General features: G+C 42.0%; 1 protein-coding gene across 1 annotated transcript; it reads left to right on the top strand.

Moving 5' to 3' along the window:
* Positions 1-4,795: 4,795 nt before the first annotated feature.
* Positions 4,796-15,214, top strand: LOC134743768 (uncharacterized). The gene is made up of 8 exons (XM_063677419.1): positions 4,796-5,049; positions 7,321-7,406; positions 9,744-9,893; positions 10,785-10,965; positions 11,593-11,780; positions 12,333-12,394; positions 12,763-12,872; positions 14,996-15,214. The coding sequence occupies exons 1-8, from the start codon at positions 4,827-4,829 to the stop codon at positions 15,025-15,027; spliced, it is 1,032 nt and encodes a 343-aa protein (XP_063533489.1). The 5' UTR covers positions 4,796-4,826; the 3' UTR covers positions 15,028-15,214.
* Positions 15,215-20,661: the final 5,447 nt, after the last annotated feature.

Genomic DNA, 20,661 nt, shown 5'->3' with positions numbered 1-20,661 from the left:
ACTCAAAACCTAACCTAACTCAAAACCTAACCTAACTCCGAACCTTACCTAACCACTGTAATTGCGAAATCGCCACATGATTCTGAGGAAAATTTTAACAGCGCCATTTATTATTTAGTTATTGCATTTATTGAGTGGTGCCATCTACCGGGAACACCGAATCATTGCTTAATTTAAAAAAATTATACTGTGTATTTTTGATATAACCGCAAACGACAAGACGACACGTACTCGTACAACATTTTACAAGGCGTAGGCAACGTTTCTGTAAACATTTTTAACGATTTTAACGCATATCAGTGAAAGAACATGGGTCAAAATCATATGAAAAAATTAATGCAAATAAAAAGAATAATTTTATCGTATTTTTTAAATCTTCTTTTTTAGTATTAAAGTGTGTCGATAGGTTTCATATTTCATATTTCCATATTTCATATTTATTTATTGCATCCATGGTACACAGGTGTTACATATATAATAGTTTCACATGGGCCCTGGTAGGGCAAGGCAATTATACAATACAATACAATACAATACAATACAATACAATACAATACAATACAATCATTTATTAATAAAATTAAAATTTTACACAGTAATTTACAATGCTATTCTAAATTACATTATTATTCACATACATTAAATTATTAAAATTACAATGCATTATTATAAATTCGGTACACAATTGTTAACCAAATGTTTATTATATATAATATTATAATGTTTTAAATATGCAGGACTCATGTGACATTCTATTCCTATCAGAAGAATTCGTTTAACGAGTAAAATCTTAGTTATCTTAAATCTAAAGATTAATTTATATATGTACAATATATTTGACAGTGTCTTATTTAACTTTTAATAATTTCATAGTTGTATTATATAATATATATTTATTTCTAGTCAATAACTGATTTTATTTTACCAAAATTTATAAAATTAAATATACAATAATAATATACATGCTTAAAACGATTGTAAGTTTATGTCAAAAATATCGATACCTATATAATGTCAATTTCAAGCTTAAATTAAAAATTGTAAAATGAGACATGTCCAATAAATACACTAAACTACAAAAGAATTACATTTCATCTTCCAAAAAATCTTTAAGCCATGATGGCAGTGAATAAACTGGTTACAAAATTTACTATGACAGTACCTCTATACCCTATTATATCCTCTTTGGTAGTATCGTGTTTCCACTGGATGTCGTACGGGCCACCGTTTACGAGTTATTTACGAAAAACTATAAAAAGGGACCTTTAAACTACTAGTACTACTACTAGCGACCCCTGTAGTCCATCGAATCGTATTCTTTAGTTCCGGTGCTCGTCACTGGATGCCGTTAGTAGTATCGTGTTTTCACTGGATGCCGTTACATAACTAATATCCACAGGGCGGCACGCCATATGTCAGAAACAATTTGCTTGCATATTGTGGTCACGGGACGGGGTTGTAGTAATATAAGTCTGTGCGGAAAGAAGAGTCGTGAAATGTATGGGGCCCAATACATTCTACGACTTTTGTCTTTCCGCACATACTCTACACTGCTATGAAACACTTGGTATAATACTACTAGCGACCTCTTTTAATGGAGTTGCAAAAAGTAGTTCCACTACTCGTCACTAGATGCCGTTAGTAGTATCGTATTTTGTCCACGGATCCAGTACACTGGCCAAAAAGTGTGTCCACATGAGAAGCCTTGCATCTCGTTCGAATTCGGGTGACCATAAGTATGTAAGTAAGTAAGTAGTATGTGGGATATTAGGATAAGTTGGAATATATAGTTTGGCCAAGATCTTAAATAAATGTCAGCCGTTGGCGACCCCTGTCGAACTTTAAAATGGTCACGTTTTTAACCGCCTTCAAAAAAAAAACCGGCCAAGTGCGATTCGTACTCGCGTTTTCAAGGGTTCCGTACATTACACAATTTAAACAATGTATTTTTTATGTGAAACGTGAGTGAAATGTCTTTAAAAAACCCGTAGGAGTCGGATCAAAACCTAAGTAATTAAGTCCGACTCACGCTTGACTGCGCATTTCTAACAGGTTTTCCGGTAATCTATAGGCAAAGATCTATTTTGTGTATTTTTTTTTAAATTTTTGACCCAGTAGATTCGGAGATAAAGGGGAGGAATGGTCATTTTTTGCTAATTTACTTGAATGACTTCTAAACTGTTTAGTGCCGAAGAGACAACAATACACAAACACACAATAAAACATCTCCAGTTAGAGAATCTGCCTCCAACAGAAGATGCCCTACGTAAACATATTCTCCGTGCAGTTTACCAAGGAGGAGTTTGGGGAGGAGGTTTGGGGACAGATTATATCCTCTCAGCAACAGCTACCATGCTCTGCTGACTGGGGCTGGTCCAAATAAAATGGTTATTGGGAGCCCATATGGACAAGCCGACCTGCGGCGGCTGCTGCTTGTTTGGAGATTATTCGTTGCCGCTGCAAAACAAATGAGCAAGGAGGTGCAACTGCGTTAAAAAAACTAAAATGTACGGACCTATGTGCATGTGGTGGCAATTGCGAACAATAAATATCTAATTTTAACCCGCATTTTTTGTCAAACATCTATGTTAATTTTATCACATTTATAATAACTACTGGCGAAAATTTTCGCAACATCTTTATTTATATATTTAATTTATATTTGTATATATAGTTCTTATATATGTCGTGGATATGGGGCGTGGGGTGGCCTATAGCGGTGGCGGTAGTGGGCGCAGTACATCGATGTATGCCTACACAGCTAAATAGTATACTACCACTGCTACCAGTGTATGAAATAATACTACGGACTCATCAACCTAGTGTCTACTATACTTTCGTACTAAATAATAAAAATAACTAGTCACGCTTGCAATGAAAGACAATTTAATTTGAAATAACAAAATCACTTGTAACGTTCAAATCTTTATTCAAGTAGGTAGGCATATTACAATGCGATTATATGAACGTCAAACAAAGCTATTCCGGTTACAACCGTACACCTCTTGACCCGAGAAGATTTAACCCTATATGGGACCGGCAACAAACTCGGCGGGACATATCTTTTCAAAACAACACTTATTTTCTAATTTTTACAATAGTAAACCTCTAATGACTCATAAGAAATCAAATTAACACTTGGAATAAAACACTTAGCTAAATGATTAAAGAACGTTGGAATCTATAAGCTTTCAGAATAATCCTTCAGATATAAGCCTTCAGGAACGCGGTGAGTTTAGGCACGAGGTTGGCTAACGTCCGATATCTAGCAAGGTCCGATCGAGAATCCCCGAATGAATGCCCACCAAAGTGAATGTAGGCCAACTTGCTTGACCAGTTACCAACAAAACTGCCAAATCGTACCAAACTTCACGCAAGCTAAACCACTTGTGGTTCCGAAGCCTGTACCTAATCTTATATCAACAATAATGCCAATAGATGGCGTTACTCTCTACATAACTCGATAAATTACATTATCAACCAAGAATACATAGCAAAACTTTGCTAATCGATTGTATACAGGCGACTAAAACTGAAATGTAACGCTGCAATGTGTCCTTCTGGAGTCACGCTCCGACAAATATATATATATAGTTAGTCAAGCAAATCTTTTTAGTAGAAAAAGGCGGCAAATTTATAAAATGTAGGCGTGAACGGATATCGTCCCATATAAAACTTGAATTTCGCGCCTTTTTCTGCTGACATGATTTGCTTGACCAACTATATATCACGTCCAGAAGTAACTTATTAATGTAATCTACAACCAGAAGAATAACAACTTATCAGAAATCATCTAAACATACTTAAAAATCCTAAAAGCTGCATACCGCTCTTACAACGCGGGTACGCCGCGCGACACAAAACATTTTTTTAACAGAGTTATAAAAGAAAAATGTTTGACAAGTTTACTATTCTATAATAGTAGGATAACTGGGCTATTCACGGGTATTTTTTTTTCTAGAGCAAATTCTCATAGTTTTAATTCTATTGAGGATTTTCTAAAAAAAAGTGTAAAAAATTTTTTTAAATTTTGTATTTCTCGAATTTTTTGTATGGGTGAGTTAAAATTTAGTCACAAAAATGAATTCTCCATCCTCGATTTATACGAAAAAGACACCAAACTTGATATATTTGCTAGATGTATGCAGATATAAAGCTTAGTGGGGCGCGCCGGAGGCACTCCCCCCCCCCCTGCCCACCTGCTGGGGGAACCTCGTGGCAACCGGGCTAAATCAGCTCAGATAACCCTCAGGAACATCTGTTCCAAGCGGTTTGCTTTGTCTCAAAAATGCATGTTTGAAAGTATATATTAAGCCTTAAGGTGGTTCTTCGTGGGTTCTTCTTACTCGAATTTCATACAATTAATTTTCTTGGCAATTGGCATCTAACTCCTATTGTTGGTTTTCTTTTACTTCACTTGAATATGTAAGGCTTTACATATTTACATACGCGATGCCGCGAACGCAAGTGTGGAGTCTAGTTCGCTAATCAGCGGAATCGACTCCACGCTCGCGTTGGCGGCTTCGTGCCGCGTAGTCTGAAGCGGGCTTAATGTTTGGGTAGTATGTATCAAAGAGTAGTATAATATATGTATATTCTGTTTCTGACTGCGCCAAGAGGACCGACATCAAACCGACATTCATGGAAATCGCTCCACCGACAAGTGTAACTCTTGAATATATCATGAAGTGGTAAAAAAACTCCGCGAGCCTTTAAAAAGATCTGATTTTTGCTAGTTATCTACAAATGAATAAGATTACATAACATATCGCGTGACGTGAGTGTAACGGAACGCGCGCTACGTAGGATTAGCCAGTATCGGCAAGATGTCACTGGCACGTTGCGCGGTGGCTCGCGGGCCGCGGCTGCTGTCACTTGTAGCCCAGCTGCTCGCGCCGGGGGTCGGCGTCGCGTCTCTCCGCCGCGTCAGTGCGTCCGTTCCCGCTCAGTTCTGCAGCGCCGCGGCCCCGTGCGCGCTCCCCGACATCAACATGTTCACCGCCGAGGAGCGCGGCTCCGCGTACTCGCCCGACTACCGGGTCTTCTTCCGTGAGTGTATCCACTGTGCCCGTCACACGCGCCGGCGATGTCCGATAACGATACTTATCTCGAGTGCCCGCGTGGAAGTGGTTCCTTGTTCCGGGTCGTCGTGACATTGACTTTAACTCTTCACTTTCTAAATGAATTGAGAATGATTGCATATGAGGAAGTGCTGCAGAATATGACCTGCTCCAGCCCGTGCTCGACCTTGAGCGATAGTTGACAGGGTTAAATATTTACGGTGGGACAACAGTGCTGACGTCAGTTAATGGTTTACTAATGAATAGGCTATGCTAGAGCTATTTTAGCGCATTACTATTGATCCATGAATCTCCTTTGGCTACCTGTGGGGCTTTGCAGTATAGCCTATTAAACTCCATAGGACTATTTCTCCGTAACAGTTGTTAGGAAGAAAATCTTCAAAAACATATCTTTTAGGGATTGAATTAGATTAGATAATGTGCTACCTTCTGTTATCATGTTTACCTTGAAAAACTTTTTTATGATGAAATTATAACTCTGATTAACTAAAGTATTTATCAGTTATCTGATTATAATCTGCTATTTACTTATGTTGATATGCGACTATTTGCAATAACTTATGTATATTTCAGCATAGTTTATTTCCTGGCTATGATAGTAGTATAGGTTGTCTTATTATATTAATTCCGTCCCGGGTAATTCCACGTAAATAGGGACACGATGAGACAAAAGTCAGCTTGCGAGATAGCAACACTTTTTGTGTTCATAATTTGCTTTGTAGTTGGAAGTATATTTCAGACCCATTTGGAATGAACCAATTTAGTTGAAATTGAATATAGAGATAGTTTGAGTCCCGGGGAAGGACATAGGGTAGTTTTTATCCCAGTAATCATCCTTTAAATGAAAAGGGTGAAAAGGGGGGTGGAAGTTTGTATGGGGAATTGATAAAAAGCAGATTGGATTTATATTTTAATATAGGGTAATTCCGGGGTAGATGGCCACAAGGGCGAGATGGCCCATCGAAATATGTCATGGTTCTGATGGCTAGGTGGCGCTAGTTCTTGTTTAGTACGCTTCACGTCATGCTAGAGGGTTCATATTTTACATGGTGGTGATGCTGGTCTTATTCTAATGGTGTTATTTGCTTTTGCTGCAAAGTATACAGTTGTAGTTTTGTTCTAACCTAAAAAAGAATGAAGCTCGAGTCTCAACTTGTTTTGATTTTAGGCATGGTCTTCTCTCCCAGACAAAAAGGAGAGATGGCCAGTATAAGTTGGGGTATTATGGCCGTGAAGGTACACAGTGATGAAGATATATCTATCACAGATTAGGTATGCCAAAAGTTATCAGATAGCAGTGAGGATGTCCCTATATGCATGATAACGAATAAAAAAAGGAAAAATTAGTTAATTGAGAAATATAACTATTGCGGGCGTGGAAAAAATATCACGTGCCTCTTCTCCATGATTGCTTTAAATGCGCTGTTTGCTGGTATTAGGTGGCCTTCACTAGGTCTTGAGAAGAAAGGGGACTTGGGTAATAAAAATGCAAACTAAACAGATACTAAAATGAAGAGTTAAGTTATGGCCATCTCTCCTGTAATGATATGGTCATCACTCTAGGATACCTCGGGAGAGATGGCCAATTGTAAATTATTTTTGAAACATTTTTCAAGCTGATCTCAATAGAAATATTTTTTTATTTGTTTCATTTTCGAAAGTCAATTGATCAGTTTATGACGAAATAAATATCCCACCAAAAACATTTTCCGTAAAATCATAAAATGTTGCCAAGACGAAACCATAAGGCTTGCACTGTCAAAAAAAGTTATCAGATCTCTTGCAGAGCCAAGCTTCTAACTCTACAAGGCCTAACTTCACAAACTCTACACCTTTAGGAATAATAGGGCTTTTTTACGTTTTATTTTATTTTTTGTGTGTATATTAAAATAAGAAAAATTTAGGCATTTAGAAAAAAAATTAATCAATTTTTTATTTTTTATTTTTTCCAAAATATTTATATGAAACCGTATAAGAACTATTTCATAATAAAAAAATAATGAATAGTGAATAAGTTTTTCACCTTACGCCCATGTGACGCACTAGCATACTCAATATAAAATGTTACTTAAATCTAAGAACACATATTAAAGTTGATATGCATTATCACCACCACATGAACCACTGGCACTTGATACCCTTCCACCGAAATTTGCTGAAGGTTGCTACTGTTTCTAGTCACATACAGTAGGAAAGCTTAGCACAAAATAATTAAACATGTTGCTATAATGTTTGGCAGGTGATGAAAGTGGCCCCATCTCCCCACTGCACGACATCCCGCTGTGGGCCAACAAGGCTGAGCGCCTTGTAAACATGGTTGTGGAGGTGAGTCCTTCTATTCAGTCCGTTTATATTAAGCTGTGCCTTTATCTTAATTTTAATTTAATTTATTGGCGGAGACAGGGAAGAAAGCGACAACACGAGTTGTAACAAGGGACAACATATATGAAACTTGCTCTGACCAGTTATTAATTATACATTAATCTTAATATTATTATACATAATAGCATACATGGCCCGTAATGTAAGTTAGTATTAAGCTAAATATAAGACAATTTGTGCACGACAACGAGGTAATGAGGGTGTCATGGAAGCTTCCTGTATAACTAATAACATCTCATGTACATGACTTTACAAATAAACATCTTATCTTAACAAATCCAAGTAAAATGAAGAAGTTATTCCTTTCATTTGAGGTGAACTTGTGTAAGGAATTAAACTATAGATGATTTTTAGGGTTCCGTATACCCAAAGGGTAAAAACGGGACCCTATTACTAAGACTCCCCTGTCCGTTCGTCTGTCTGTCACCAGGCTGTATCTCATGAACCGTAATAGCTAGACAGTTGAAATTTCCACAGATGATGTATTTCTGTTGCCGCTATAACAACAAATATTAAAAACAAAATAAAATAATGGGGCTCCCATACAACAAACGTGATTTTTTAAAGTGAAAACTTCTTTAGCGGCGCTGTGTACTTTTTGTGATGGGGAAAAAATGTTAAATTCGCGACAGGTCACGTGACCGACAGATTGAATATTCGTAAGACGGACACGTGACCTGATCGAAATTATGGATGGAAGTTGATTTTTCTGAGAAATAAACCTTTTGACTTACTTTGACTTATGGTCCTATATCCCCTAGATGGGGCAGAGGGCATCCACAGTGCTCCGCCATCCCGTTCGGTCTTGAGCTTCGCGCTTCATTTCGCTCCACGTCTTGCCAATGGTCGCCGCCTCTGCGATGATCGTCCGCCGCCAGGATTGCTTAGGGCGACCACGTTTCCGCTTTCCTTGGGGATTCCAGTCTAGGGCTTGCCTCGGGATGTGATCCGGGTCCCTTCGGAGCGTGTGGCCGATCCAGTTCCACTTGCGGCGTTTGATCTGCTGGTCGATCGGAGTCTCACCGCAACGTTCCCACAGATCTACGTTGGATATTCTCTCGGGCCAGTATACACCGAGGATACGGCGAAGACAGCGGTTGATGAAGACTTGGAGCTGACGCGAGATGTTGTTAGTGACCTTCCACGTCTCACATCCGTACAGCAATACGGTTCTCACGTTGGACCGGAATATCTTGAGCTTAACTCTCCTAGTCAGTTTCCGCGATTGCCATACCGGACGGAGCTGTGCGAAGGTTGCTTTCCCCTTGGCGATTCTCGAAGCGATGTCCTCTTCGGTCCCTCCTGTTTCCGACACTACACTACCGAGGTACGTAAACTTGTGGACCTTCTCCACTCCCTCTGTGCCGATGAGCAACGGCAACGAGCTCGTCGCTCCGCACCTCATTTCCTTTTGCATTTGCAAATAAACCTTTTAATGTTAAATAATTGTAATAGTTATGAAGTGTTAAATTTTTAATGTAATATAAATTGTTATGTTTGTGTACGATAGCGCAATAAATGAATATTGTTGAAGTGTTAAATACATTAATAACAGGTCACTCACGTATTCGAAAATCGCTCGACATGTTTCACTCCGTACCGAGAAGCGTTGTCCGTGTCATCAGGAGCTTGCGTTGCGTTGCGTTGTTGTTGTTGCTGCGTTGTCGGTGCGGAGTGAAACATGTCGAGCGTTTTTCGACTTAAAATACGTGAGTGACCCGTTATTAGTATATTAAATATGTCTGTGTCTCACGGAAGTTTTGTTATTAAAATTGTTGAAGTGATTGATATTTTGGAATGGTTAGGGAATAATTTTGCACGAATTGCTTTAATTATCGGTATAAAAGTACTATCATTTATGTGGTAAAATACAATATTCAAGTTTTCACTTCTGCCGGCACTCCCGTCCCGGAGTGCAACCCGTCCTGCGCGAGGCCGACTGGCACTATACTGGATGCTGGCCGGCATATTTATTAATTTTGAATGTCAGAGTAGAATGTTTTTTGGGTTTTAGAAATATGTACTATATATAGTTGTCATTTGTCAATGTAGTTTGGCCATATTCAATGTATTTTCAATGTATTAGACAGACACTTGAATTTATTTGAACCTTGAAGTCATTTCATATACATAGTAGCGACTCACATAGGTACTGTAAGCGTTTTATTCTAGCTTAGCCGATCAAAATGTTGACAAACAATTCATTATCAACAGCTTGTTGATCATTAGTTGTTTAGTGTAGGTAGACTAGGCAGAGTTTAAAATATGTTTAATTTTCAGGTCCCCCGCTGGAGCAACGCCAAGATGGAGTTGTCGCTGGGCGAGGCGCTCAACCCCATCAAGCAGGACGTGAAGAAGGGCGCGCTGCGCTTCGTGGCCAACGTGTTCCCGCACCACGGCTACATCTGGAACTACGGAGCCCTACCGCAGGTATACATATACTTGAATTTAAACTATCGTGAAACATATTAACTTAACTAACATAGCGGTTTCACTCACGTGTTTTTAGTCACTCGCGCGACATGTTTCGGAGAGCCTAGTTCTCCATTTTCAAGCACTAACAGTGCCTGAGTGAGTAGCGGTCACGACGGATGGGCGTCACGTACTGCGGCGCTGATATAACCGGTTGAGGGGAGTCTTGCGCTGTTGTTGTAGGCGGGCGCGATGGCGGGTTTGGGTCACCCAACACTTGTAGCGATGAACAACACGACCTCACTATGTCCACTGCACTGTCACAACACGCACCGGATTTTCGTCCCTGGATTACAGGATTCCATGCTGGCGCCACAGCCCAGCCGCTGTCTCGGTTGAAATTAGGGCGCCGCCCAATCTCGATCGCTTCACGTATTTTACGCGGTATGTAACATTTTTCACGTACCAGTAACCTCGCCTTGTCGAATCGGAGATAGTGCGACGTGCCTGTCTCGAGAGCGTGCTGCTCTGCCACGGCCGAGTTACTGCAGTCCATCTTTTTCACATATACTTGCCGTTTATACTTTGCTTATGTCTGGATTTTTATGGTGCTGTGCTGTCCAGACTTTTGTCATGATATTTCATTATTTCATACTTTTATATAGGTATGGCGACTAGGGGTGGGGGTGAACTGATTAGGAAGTTACAGCAATAAATATCAGTCGCAACACAAAACAGCATTCAGTCAATGATATTAGTGACATGTTTCAACACGACTCATGTACAGCTGTTAAGTTGATTTTTGTGAGCATCTCTCATTGATGTGTAAGCATCTCGGCTCTAGTAACATTTTTTCATTATTTGTCAATAAAATCTTAATGAATAATAATATATTGTGTTTTCCGATAGACTTGGGAGAACCCGTCGCACGTGGACCCCGCGACGCAGGCGCGCGGAGACAACGACCCCATCGATGTGATCGAGATCGGCACCCGCGTGGCGAGTCGAGGGGACGTCGTGTCCGTCAAGATCCTCGGCACGCTGGCGCTCATCGACGAAGGCGAGACCGACTGGAAGCTGATCGCTATCGGTATATCGGCCCGTTCTATTCTTTAACCTGTGTTCGTGTTCGTCGTAAAGAAAAGGGACACCGTCAGCGAAAACTCGTGGTACCGGCCGACGCTGCATTAAGTCCTATTGTTGCATTTCGACATCGTTACTTTGTTATATTACTACCAAAAGTGGAAAACAAAGTGTTGACTGTCGATGGAACAATACTTTCTAAAATGTGAATAAGTACCTATAATTAATTTTTGTAAAATAAAATAATGTAAAAATGCAAAATAAAAATTACTTCAGATGAGACTAAAACTCGCGACTCTGGGATCTTCACCAACTGAGGAAGTTTATGTCGCTCGGGAGCTCAGTGTGAATTATATTTTTCTTTTATTCCAAAAACCATGATCGTGTTAGCTCAGCAGACTTAACAAAGAAGTTATCGTCACACTATTGGCAGAGTGGTCGGGGCCGTTTCACGCTTCACATTCCACCGCCATTTCTCGTATACTCTTCTCGATCGTTTGTAGAGTGGAATTTTAATTCGGTCGGCCCAACATATGGGTTACCGCCCTGCGCTATTGCGTCTTCAACTTTTCCCCGGACAGTTCGGCACGAGCGTGAGCTAGTTCCAAGATATTAAATGAGATGATCGTTGCAGACTCTCGCGACCCGCTGGCCTCATCCCTGAGCGACGTGGGCGACGTGGAGAAGGTGTTCCCCGGGCTGCTGAAGGCCACGGTGGAGTGGTTCCGTCTGTACAAGGTGCCCGACGGCAAGCCGCAGAACCAGTTCGCCTTCGACGCCGAGCCCAAGGACAAGGAGTTCGCCTACAAGGTCATCGACGAGGTACGTTTCACTCGTACTGCTACTGAAGAGGTCTACCTGGAAACTCGAAATTTCGTCGACCGCCTCCGTATCCAATATTGCATATTTTAGCGATAGAGAAGCGGATAACGAAATTGTGGTTTTCGCGGTAAACCCACTGGACGTTCGCGAGCGATCGATATCATCTCGTGACATGAGGCCCAGTTTTCAGTTTGCTCGTGCCAATTTGAGCTGAAAGTAAAGAAAAAAATTTTGTTGATGAAAAAATGCTCCTCTGCTGAATGCTGTCATTTTGGAAAACTTAATAACACATTAAAAGGATATCTATATTCTGTCAGAAACTTAATTAGGTACGCTTTGTGGCCCGACACGGTATTTTATTGCGCATGTTATTTTTTTCACATTTATTATTAAGAAACAATGTTGGTTAACGTTGTCATTTTTAGCTTTTTCTGTCCATTAGTGACATGTGATAATGAGAAGATTCGATATGTTACTCCTGTGCACACGCACACGCACACGCACAGGAGTAACATATCGAATCTTCTTATAGCCGTGTTGTGTTGCGCGCAGGTGCACGAGTTCTGGCGCGCGCTGGTGGCCGGCGACGTGAGCGACGCCGCCGACATCAACAAGTGAGTTGTCCTTCACTCATCTTACGTAATGTATACAGGATGTTTCACCTGATTGGGGACATACTTACGGGAACATTTTAAATTAGAAAGACTTAACCTTTTGACCGCCAAAGACGTTAAGTGACGCGCGCAGCTGCAGCCCAATAGGACAGGACCGAGAAGAGACCTATCAACTTGTGTGCATTCCGCCATAGTTTATGATGACGCGCCGCATATACTTAACTATAATAGACGTGGCGTGGCGTTCCAGGGTCCGGGGGGTTACGAGAATTGTTCTGTGGAGGTCATTTAAAAAAATAAGAAAGAATATTTTATATGATTTGTGGAGGTAAAATAAACATTTGATAAAAGTTTTGTTGTATGTGCAGGATGAACGTATCAGTTGCGGGAAGCCCGGGGCGGGTGGAGCGGTCGGAGGCGGCCGCCGTGCTGGCCAAGGCGCCGCCGCGTTCCCTGCCACAGTCCGTGCCGCCCGGCGGTGAGTACAGCGCGCCAGTTGGACCCCCGGGGCAGGTGGAGCGGTCGGAGGCGGCCGCCGTGCTGGCCAAGGCGCCGCCGCGTTCCCTGCCACAGTCCGTGCCGCCCGGCGGTGAGTACAGCGCGCCAGTCGGACCCCCGGGGCAGGTGGAGCGGTCGGAGGCGGCCGCCGTGCTGGCCAAGGCGCCGCCGCGTTCCCTGCCACAGTCCGTGCCGCCCGGCGGTGAGTACAGCGCGCCAGTCGGACCCCCGGGGCAGGTGGAGCGGTCGGAGGCGGCCGCCGTGCTGGCCAAGGCGCCGCCGCGTTCCCTGCCACAGTCCGTGCCGCCCGGCGGTGAGTACAGCGCGCCAGTCGGACCCCCGGGGCAGGTGGAGCGGTCGGAGGCGGCCGCCGTGCTGGCCAAGGCGCCGCCGCGTTCCCTGCCACAGTCCGTGCCGCCCGGCGGTGAGTACAGCGCGCCAGTCGGACCCCCGGGGCAGGTGGAGCGGTCGGAGGCGGCCGCCGTGCTGGCCAAGGCGCCGCCGCGTTCCCTGCCACAGTCCGTGCCGCCCGGCGGTGAGTACAGCGCGCCAGTCGGACCCCCGGGGCAGGTGGAGCGGTCGGAGGCGGCCGCCGTGCTGGCCAAGGCGCCGCCGCGTTCCCTGCCACAGTCCGTGCCGCCCGGCGGTGAGTACAGCGCGCCAGTCGGACCCCCGGGGCAGGTGGAGCGGTCGGAGGCGGCCGCCGTGCTGGCCAAGGCGCCGCCGCGTTCCCTGCCACAGTCCGTGCCGCCCGGCGGTGAGTACAGCGCGCCAGTTGGACCCCCGGGGCAGGTGGAGCGGTCGGAGGCGGCCGCCGTGCTGGCCAAGGCGCCGCCGCGTTCCCTGCCACAGTCCGTGCCGCCCGGCGGTGAGTACAGCGCGCCAGTTGGACCCCCGGGGCAGGTGGAGCGGTCGGAGGCGGCCGCCGTGCTGGCCAAGGCGCCGCCGCGTTCCCTGCCACAGTCCGTGCCGCCCGGCGGTGAGTACAGCGCGCCAGTCGGACCCCCGGGGCAGGTGGAGCGGTCGGAGGCGGCCGCCGTGCTGGCCAAGGCGCCGCCGCGTTCCCTGCCACAGTCCGTGCCGCCCGGCGGTGAGTACAGCGCGCCAGTCGGACCCCCGGGGCAGGTGGAGCGGTCGGAGGCGGCCGCCGTGCTGGCCAAGGCGCCGCCGCGTTCCCTGCCACAGTCCGTGCCGCCCGGCGGTGAGTACAGCGCGCCAGTCGGACCCCCGGGGCAGGTGGAGCGGTCGGAGGCGGCCGCCGTGCTGGCCAAGGCGCCGCCGCGTTCCCTGCCACAGTCCGTGCCGCCCGGCGGTGAGTACAGCGCGCCAGTCGGACCCCCGGGGCAGAGAAACACCGGGAGAGAGGGAGAGCCATACTGCAGCTCGATTTTAGGTCTCAAGCGAATAACGCGCAGCGCTCGGCCGCTACGGGACTTTTAGTCCGACGCTGAACTCGCCTCGATTGCCTGTACACTTCTAATAAGCGTGAATTACTTGAATTCGTGATTTACACATAAGAGCCTTATAATACTGGCAGTTTGCGGGGGATTGATGCGCGCTCGCCTAGTTTTCAGCTTTCCCAAAAATCGCCACCATGATAAGGCTCAAACCGCCGCCATCTTGAGCTGAATACGTTTTATTCTTGGAGATCTCGAGTCCCCGCAAGTCTAACTTCGCCGCGCTCGGACCATTATCAAATTTGGTCGCCATTTTGATCTTTTTTGCTGTCGACTCGTCTCGGAGACCCGTTGACATTTTGTCGAGCACTCCCGTCTATGTTTCCGGTCTTGCAAACTAGTGGTAGCTCAAAATCTGTTTTATTCTGTATATTTTAGTAACGTAATCGGTGTCGGGCAACAAATCACAACATTTTGAAACATTATAATTTTTATTAAAATTCATGTTAATAAAATAAAGTAAGTTTTTTAATACCGAAAGTTCATAGTACCTACAGTCCTGAGGGCCTACCGCGAAAATCCTCTCCTGTCTATCACTCCTGCATATATATTCCAGAGATGGAGGTAGATAACGAAATTTCGATTTTCGCGGTAGACCTTCTGAACTTATGATTTTCAGCTAGTTATCTGTATTTATTTGTTGCAGTGGACAAGTGGCACTTCCTCGCCAACCTGTAGCAGCCTGTGGGGTCTGTGGGACCCTGTAGAATCCCGTAGGAGCCTACAGGAGCTCGTAGTATGCTATGGGGCCGCGAGAGCCCGGTGACGGAACCGTCGAGTTGTGATTATCTTATTGTTTAAGTGCAAATGGTAGGGTGTTGTTAATGCATATTTATTATAATGATATTAAACACAGTATTTTGTATCTTGTGTTTCCTTTTTGATTTTAGAACAAAATCAAATGTGTGTTCTCTAGGTCCAATACAAATACTAATTATTAGTCATTTGACTAGAAATGTCGCGGTACGAAATGTTAACGGGAACGGGTAGGTACAACGGTGCCAAAAATTACACAAAATTGAACCCTATCACTTTGGAATAAAGATCTAAATTATGATAGGAACATATTTACCTTGCCTTTATCATGTCGAACTTGTACAGAGAGGCAGCGTTTGTACTTTGCTGCGTGCGACATGTGTAACTTTTTAACGATGCTCCAATACTAAGTTTAAGCTTTGCGAGGTGACCGATGCGAGTGTGATTTTAAATTCGTTTTCTTATGGAAAACATACAAAAGTGATACGTTTTCAATCAATTTAAAACCCCGATCATTTCAGTCTATTTAAAATTAAAAGCCATGACACATTTCTACTAAACACCTAAAAAAATCTGATAAAAAAAATCGTTTAACAAAACCATTATCAAAGAAACCTAAGCAGAGGGGGTTGACGATGTGCCACACACAAGGTTAACTTACTAAGTATATTATAATATAACAACTGTATTTATTCTGCCACAATAATGTAGACATAGGGACTAGTTCGGGCATCCCTGTTTGTTTATGTGGCGCGTGTTTGTCGCCGGTCGCCTGTCCCCGGTCGTCGCTCCCGGGACTCCCGGGCGTGGCGCCGGCGGGGCGGCGACGCGGCGGCGGCACTAACTTACTAATACACAGTAGAGTAGTGGTCAATTATTGTAATGGGATTATTTTGTAGACGGCGTGGAGACGCCACTATCTAGTACGTTTGCGTCTATTTATCAAGTTATAACAAATATAAATCACCTGCAAAAACAAAGTAATTAGAACAACAAAAATGCGCAAAAAATCTGACAATCTTATTTATAGTAGAGCTATAAATAAGACGATCGGCTCAGCTTCAGTCAAACGTGTCTGCAGCTAAATGTACTTATTTAGTTATGAATATCCTAAACATCGTCATAAAGAGGTACAGTCGTTAGCAAACCTCAACGCAATTACGTCTATTCACGAATTGGTATTTTGATTAGGCTCTACTACCCAGGTTAAAAACAAGGGTGCGCCAGTCGCATAGGTTTGGGTGGGTGGGTTATATTATAATCATTTTTATGGACATCTATGTCCACTCCCGGAGTTACACACAATGTTTTTCATCACACTTGCGAAGAAAATTCTTAAGGGCCCTCCACACTCGTGCGCGAATCGCGGCGCGAAGCTGCGAACGCGAGTGTGGAGTCTAGTTCGCTAATCGAACGAATAAATTATTTCTATTCTATTCTATTCTAATCAGCGAAATCGACTCCACACTCGCGTTCGCGGCTTCGCGCCGCGTAGTCTGGAGCGAGCTGTAAATACGGTGACATTTCAAACATTCGTCCGCCTTATTGTCATTCTTTGACAGGTTAGGCATCGAAGACACCAAGGGCCTGACACTCTTTGATAGAGAAAGATAGTCAAAATGTACAAGAGTGAAAGAAAAAAAGGATTATAACAAGTTATTAATATAAGAGACTGTTTGTTTCTAAATAAATTAAAAAAAAAAAAAAAAGGATTATGCTGCCATACATGAAACTGTCAATACATAAATATGTCTTTCTCTTACCCCTGGTCGCTCGGTTTCATGTCTATAACTACTCGTATATACTATGTCTATATAAGGCACACAATTAATACACATCTATCCGGCATTCGGCCAAGATTGAAAATTCTCTAAAAATATTTTAAACGGCTATTAAATTAATCAAAGTAAACTGAGATAAATAAAAAGTGATTCTTTTGCTATCTGTATTATTTTCCAAAAAACAGTTTTTATTTACACACTAAGCGCCTAACGAATTTGTAATAAAAAAACAACGGGTTGCACTCCGGGAGTGCCGGCAGAAGTGAAAACTTGAATATTGTATTTTACCACATAAATGATAGTATTATACTTTTATACTGATAATTAAAGCAATTCGTGCAAAATTATTCCCTAACCATTCCAAAATATCAATCACTTCAACAATTTTAATAACAAAACTTCCGTGAGACACAGACATATTAAATATACTAATAACGGGTCACTCACGTATTTTAAGTCGAAAAACGCTCGACATGTTTCACTCCGTACCGGCAACGCAACAACAACAACGCAACGCAACGCAAGCTCCTGATGACACGGACAACGCTTCTCGGTACGGAGTGAAACATGTCGAGCGTTTTTCAACTTAAGGTGGTTCGATTCTCATACAAAATTCAATCTGCTTTAATTAAGGCACTACACACTATTACTACACAAATATTTGCTCATTTATCTACTTTCGAATATTCGTTTGCGCTAAATTAATAGAAAAACTTTGTTTCATACAGAAATCATACATAAATCAACGTAATTTTTTCATCAATTTTACGTATGTGTGTGTCACAAATGTCGTGTACAAATACGTTGCGTGCGGCGTTGCCACTCTATGACGTTGGCGACGTTGCCTGGCCGACCTGGCTGGATTTGCAGTGCCGTCATGTTTAGTGCATTTTTATTTGACAGTGTTGACACTGACACATAGGGTCATGTTTATTGTGACATCAATTTGTTTGTATAAATTGAAAATGATAGCAACGCAAAGAGTATAATAATATATGTAGCAACGTCTAAATCAAGTTACAAAAATCATCGGTGTTCTGGTCCGCGAAAATCCAGAAAAATTCAGACTCAATTGAAGCGGAATTCATGATGGTGAAGTTTCGTAAGGTAGGTAAGTACAGTTTCATTCCTTCATTGTACATTGTAATTTTCTCGTGCCGATCTTTTTAGAAAATAATTCTCACTTCTTCCGTAATGGTAGATATAACCAGTGAACAATACCTATATAATGTAATTATTACTGTTTTGGTTGCCGAATAGTCAATGTGTCACTAACTCTAGGTTTTTTTAGGTATTGTGCAAAATGAAGAGGCATTCTTGGAAATAAAATGTTTTCCTTCATTAGCCAGAAAAAATCAGGACATCCTCACTGCAATAAAGTAAAATAAAACATTTCCTGGGGATGAAAATTATGGAATTTTGTCTATGAATGAAAAACACAATTATTACTAGGTAAGTAAATGATAACTTTATTAGAATCCATATTGTTGCTTCATCTTTCTTCCGATAACATTAGAGATTTTGTGCTATCATGATATTATTTTTCTTTCAGGTACAGGGACAACTACGGATAACAAATATGAAAAAATGTTATTTCATTTGTTGTGTGAATCCATCTACACCAACAAGACATCCACTGCTGGACATAGGCCTCCCCAGGGATCTCCACAACGACTGGTCTTGCAAGACCGGCCAAAATATCAAGAAATAAATAATATAAATAAACATGATAAATATCCCGTTTTCTATAATAGTTATAATTAGAAGGCCATGCAATGTTGTTCTACTGTTACTCACTGTACCTACTTGAATCCAAAAAAAATATATAAAAAAAGTTTTAATTTTATTTTACAATTACTACTTTATTATTAGTACATTACGATACAAGTGCGAAAAGTAGGAAATTGGCAACGAGTGGCGATAAATTGAAACACGACTGAAGGAAGCGTTTTAATCGACACGAGTTGCGAATTACCTTTTCGCACGTGTATTGTACAACGTTTTACAGTACATAATTATGGCCCTTTACATTTTCGACATATGCACGTATTGTACTAATTACCGCACTAGGGCGGTAACGTATGTGTAGCACCATATGTACTAAAAAGTATTTTACAGTACATATGGTGCAACTTTCTCGCCCTAGTGCGTAAAGAGCACTTTTCATGCATATGTCGAAAGTTTAAAGGGCCATATGTACTGTAAAACGTTGTACGATACACGTGCGAATAGGTAATTCGCAACTCGTGTCGATTTAAAACACTCTGCGGTCGTGTTTTAATCTGTCGCCACTCGTTTCGAATTTTCTCTTTTCCGCACTTGTATCGTAAATAACTATTTCAAACTGCAAGGGTACGATGATAGATCTCAATTCAATATAATTTTGCAACATTTGGCATTATTAGGTTATAAATTGTATGGAGATGAAATCTATCATCGTACCCTTCCAGTTTGAAAAATACTATAGAGGCTGGGCAGTAAGGGATTGCTTTACTTGTAGAACTATATTTAGCGCTTAAAAAAAAACTGATACCTGACACTTACAAACCTGGACTTGACTGGCTAGTGCTACTAAGAATCGTCAGTATTCTCCATCCTTTCTAAGTTGGAAGAACCCAAAAAGGTGAGATTTGTGAAAGTCAGGTTTTCAATATATGTGGCGTTTTCAACCAAACGGGTACCTACTTATTGTTGTCATATTTCCATAAAGCTTCAAAATGAAATCAACCTAATCGACAACCGACAATGTGGTACCTTTAACCTGTTCAAAACGTCACATATTTTTATAAAACGTTATAAACTAATTTATTAATAATACTGAATATCTGGGAGAAAAAGAAAACATAAGTAAAAACTCAAAAATGCTCGTTTTCCCAGAGATAAGACCTAGCTACATCGAACCCCTTACAGCAAATTTCATCGAAATCGTTAGAGCCGTTTCCGATATCACTGAAATATATTTCGGTTATATCGGAATCGGACAAGAATTCGAAGAATAAAAGGTATAAGAAACATAAGATAACACAAAAAGGACAAAAAAAAGTACCCCTGACGTACCAGTCTCAAACCCGAATCCTCTTGCACGTATTTCCACGAACATACCGCAACGCCATTGCAGCATACTTACACTGCATGAAATTGTCTACTACAAGCAATCACGGAAACACTGTTTGCATGTGTGAGTAATAGTAGGAAATAGCATGACAGAAACACTCTGTCGACTTTAAAAGTGTTTTTTGCACTAATGAAGTATTCAATGTTTATTATAATAGTTCAATATTTATGTAAAGAGTGCGCTAAACATACTTTTAAGTATACAGATACCAACACTATTCCACAAAAAAATAAAACCTGAAAATTTGCGAAAGTGACGCCATCTAGCGGGGTTTAAGCTTTGGGTAACCTAGTCGAACCACCTTAAAATACGTGAGTGACCCGTTATTAATATATTTAAACCTTCAACAATACTCATTTATTGCGCTATCGTACACAAATATAACAATTTGTATTACATTAAAAATTTAACACTTCAGAACTATTACAATTATTTAACATTAAAAAGTTTATCTCAGAAAAATCAACTTTTATCGATAATTTCGATCAGGTCACGTGTCCGTCTTACGAATTTTCAATCTGTCGGTCACGTGACCTGTCGCGAAATCTGTCGCGAGTTTAACATTTTTTTTAATACAGTTGCTCAAAAAGTACTACTTTTCGTGGCTGTCTAGCGTGCGGAAAGTTGGTTTTCGCGAACTAGTGCTTTTTACTTTTCCAA

The sequence above is a fragment of the Cydia strobilella genome, chromosome 8 (genome assembly GCF_947568885.1).
Source record: "Cydia strobilella chromosome 8, ilCydStro3.1, whole genome shotgun sequence".
Taxonomy (NCBI): domain Eukaryota; kingdom Metazoa; phylum Arthropoda; class Insecta; order Lepidoptera; family Tortricidae; genus Cydia; species Cydia strobilella.
This window is presented reverse-complemented; position numbering and strand designations above follow the sequence as displayed.

Excerpts from the sequence above, each read along its gene's own strand:
- LOC134743768 (XM_063677419.1), top strand. The coding sequence starts at position 4,827 with ATGTCACTGGCACGTTGCGCGGTGGCTCGCGGGCCGCGGCTGCTGTCA. Across the intron at positions 12,395-12,762 it reads GACGCCGCCGACATCAACAA|GATGAACGTATCAGTTGCGG; the intron begins GTGAGTTGTCCT and ends TTGTATGTGCAG. Across the intron at positions 12,873-14,995 it reads ACAGTCCGTGCCGCCCGGCG|TGGACAAGTGGCACTTCCTC; the intron begins GTGAGTACAGCG and ends TATTTGTTGCAG.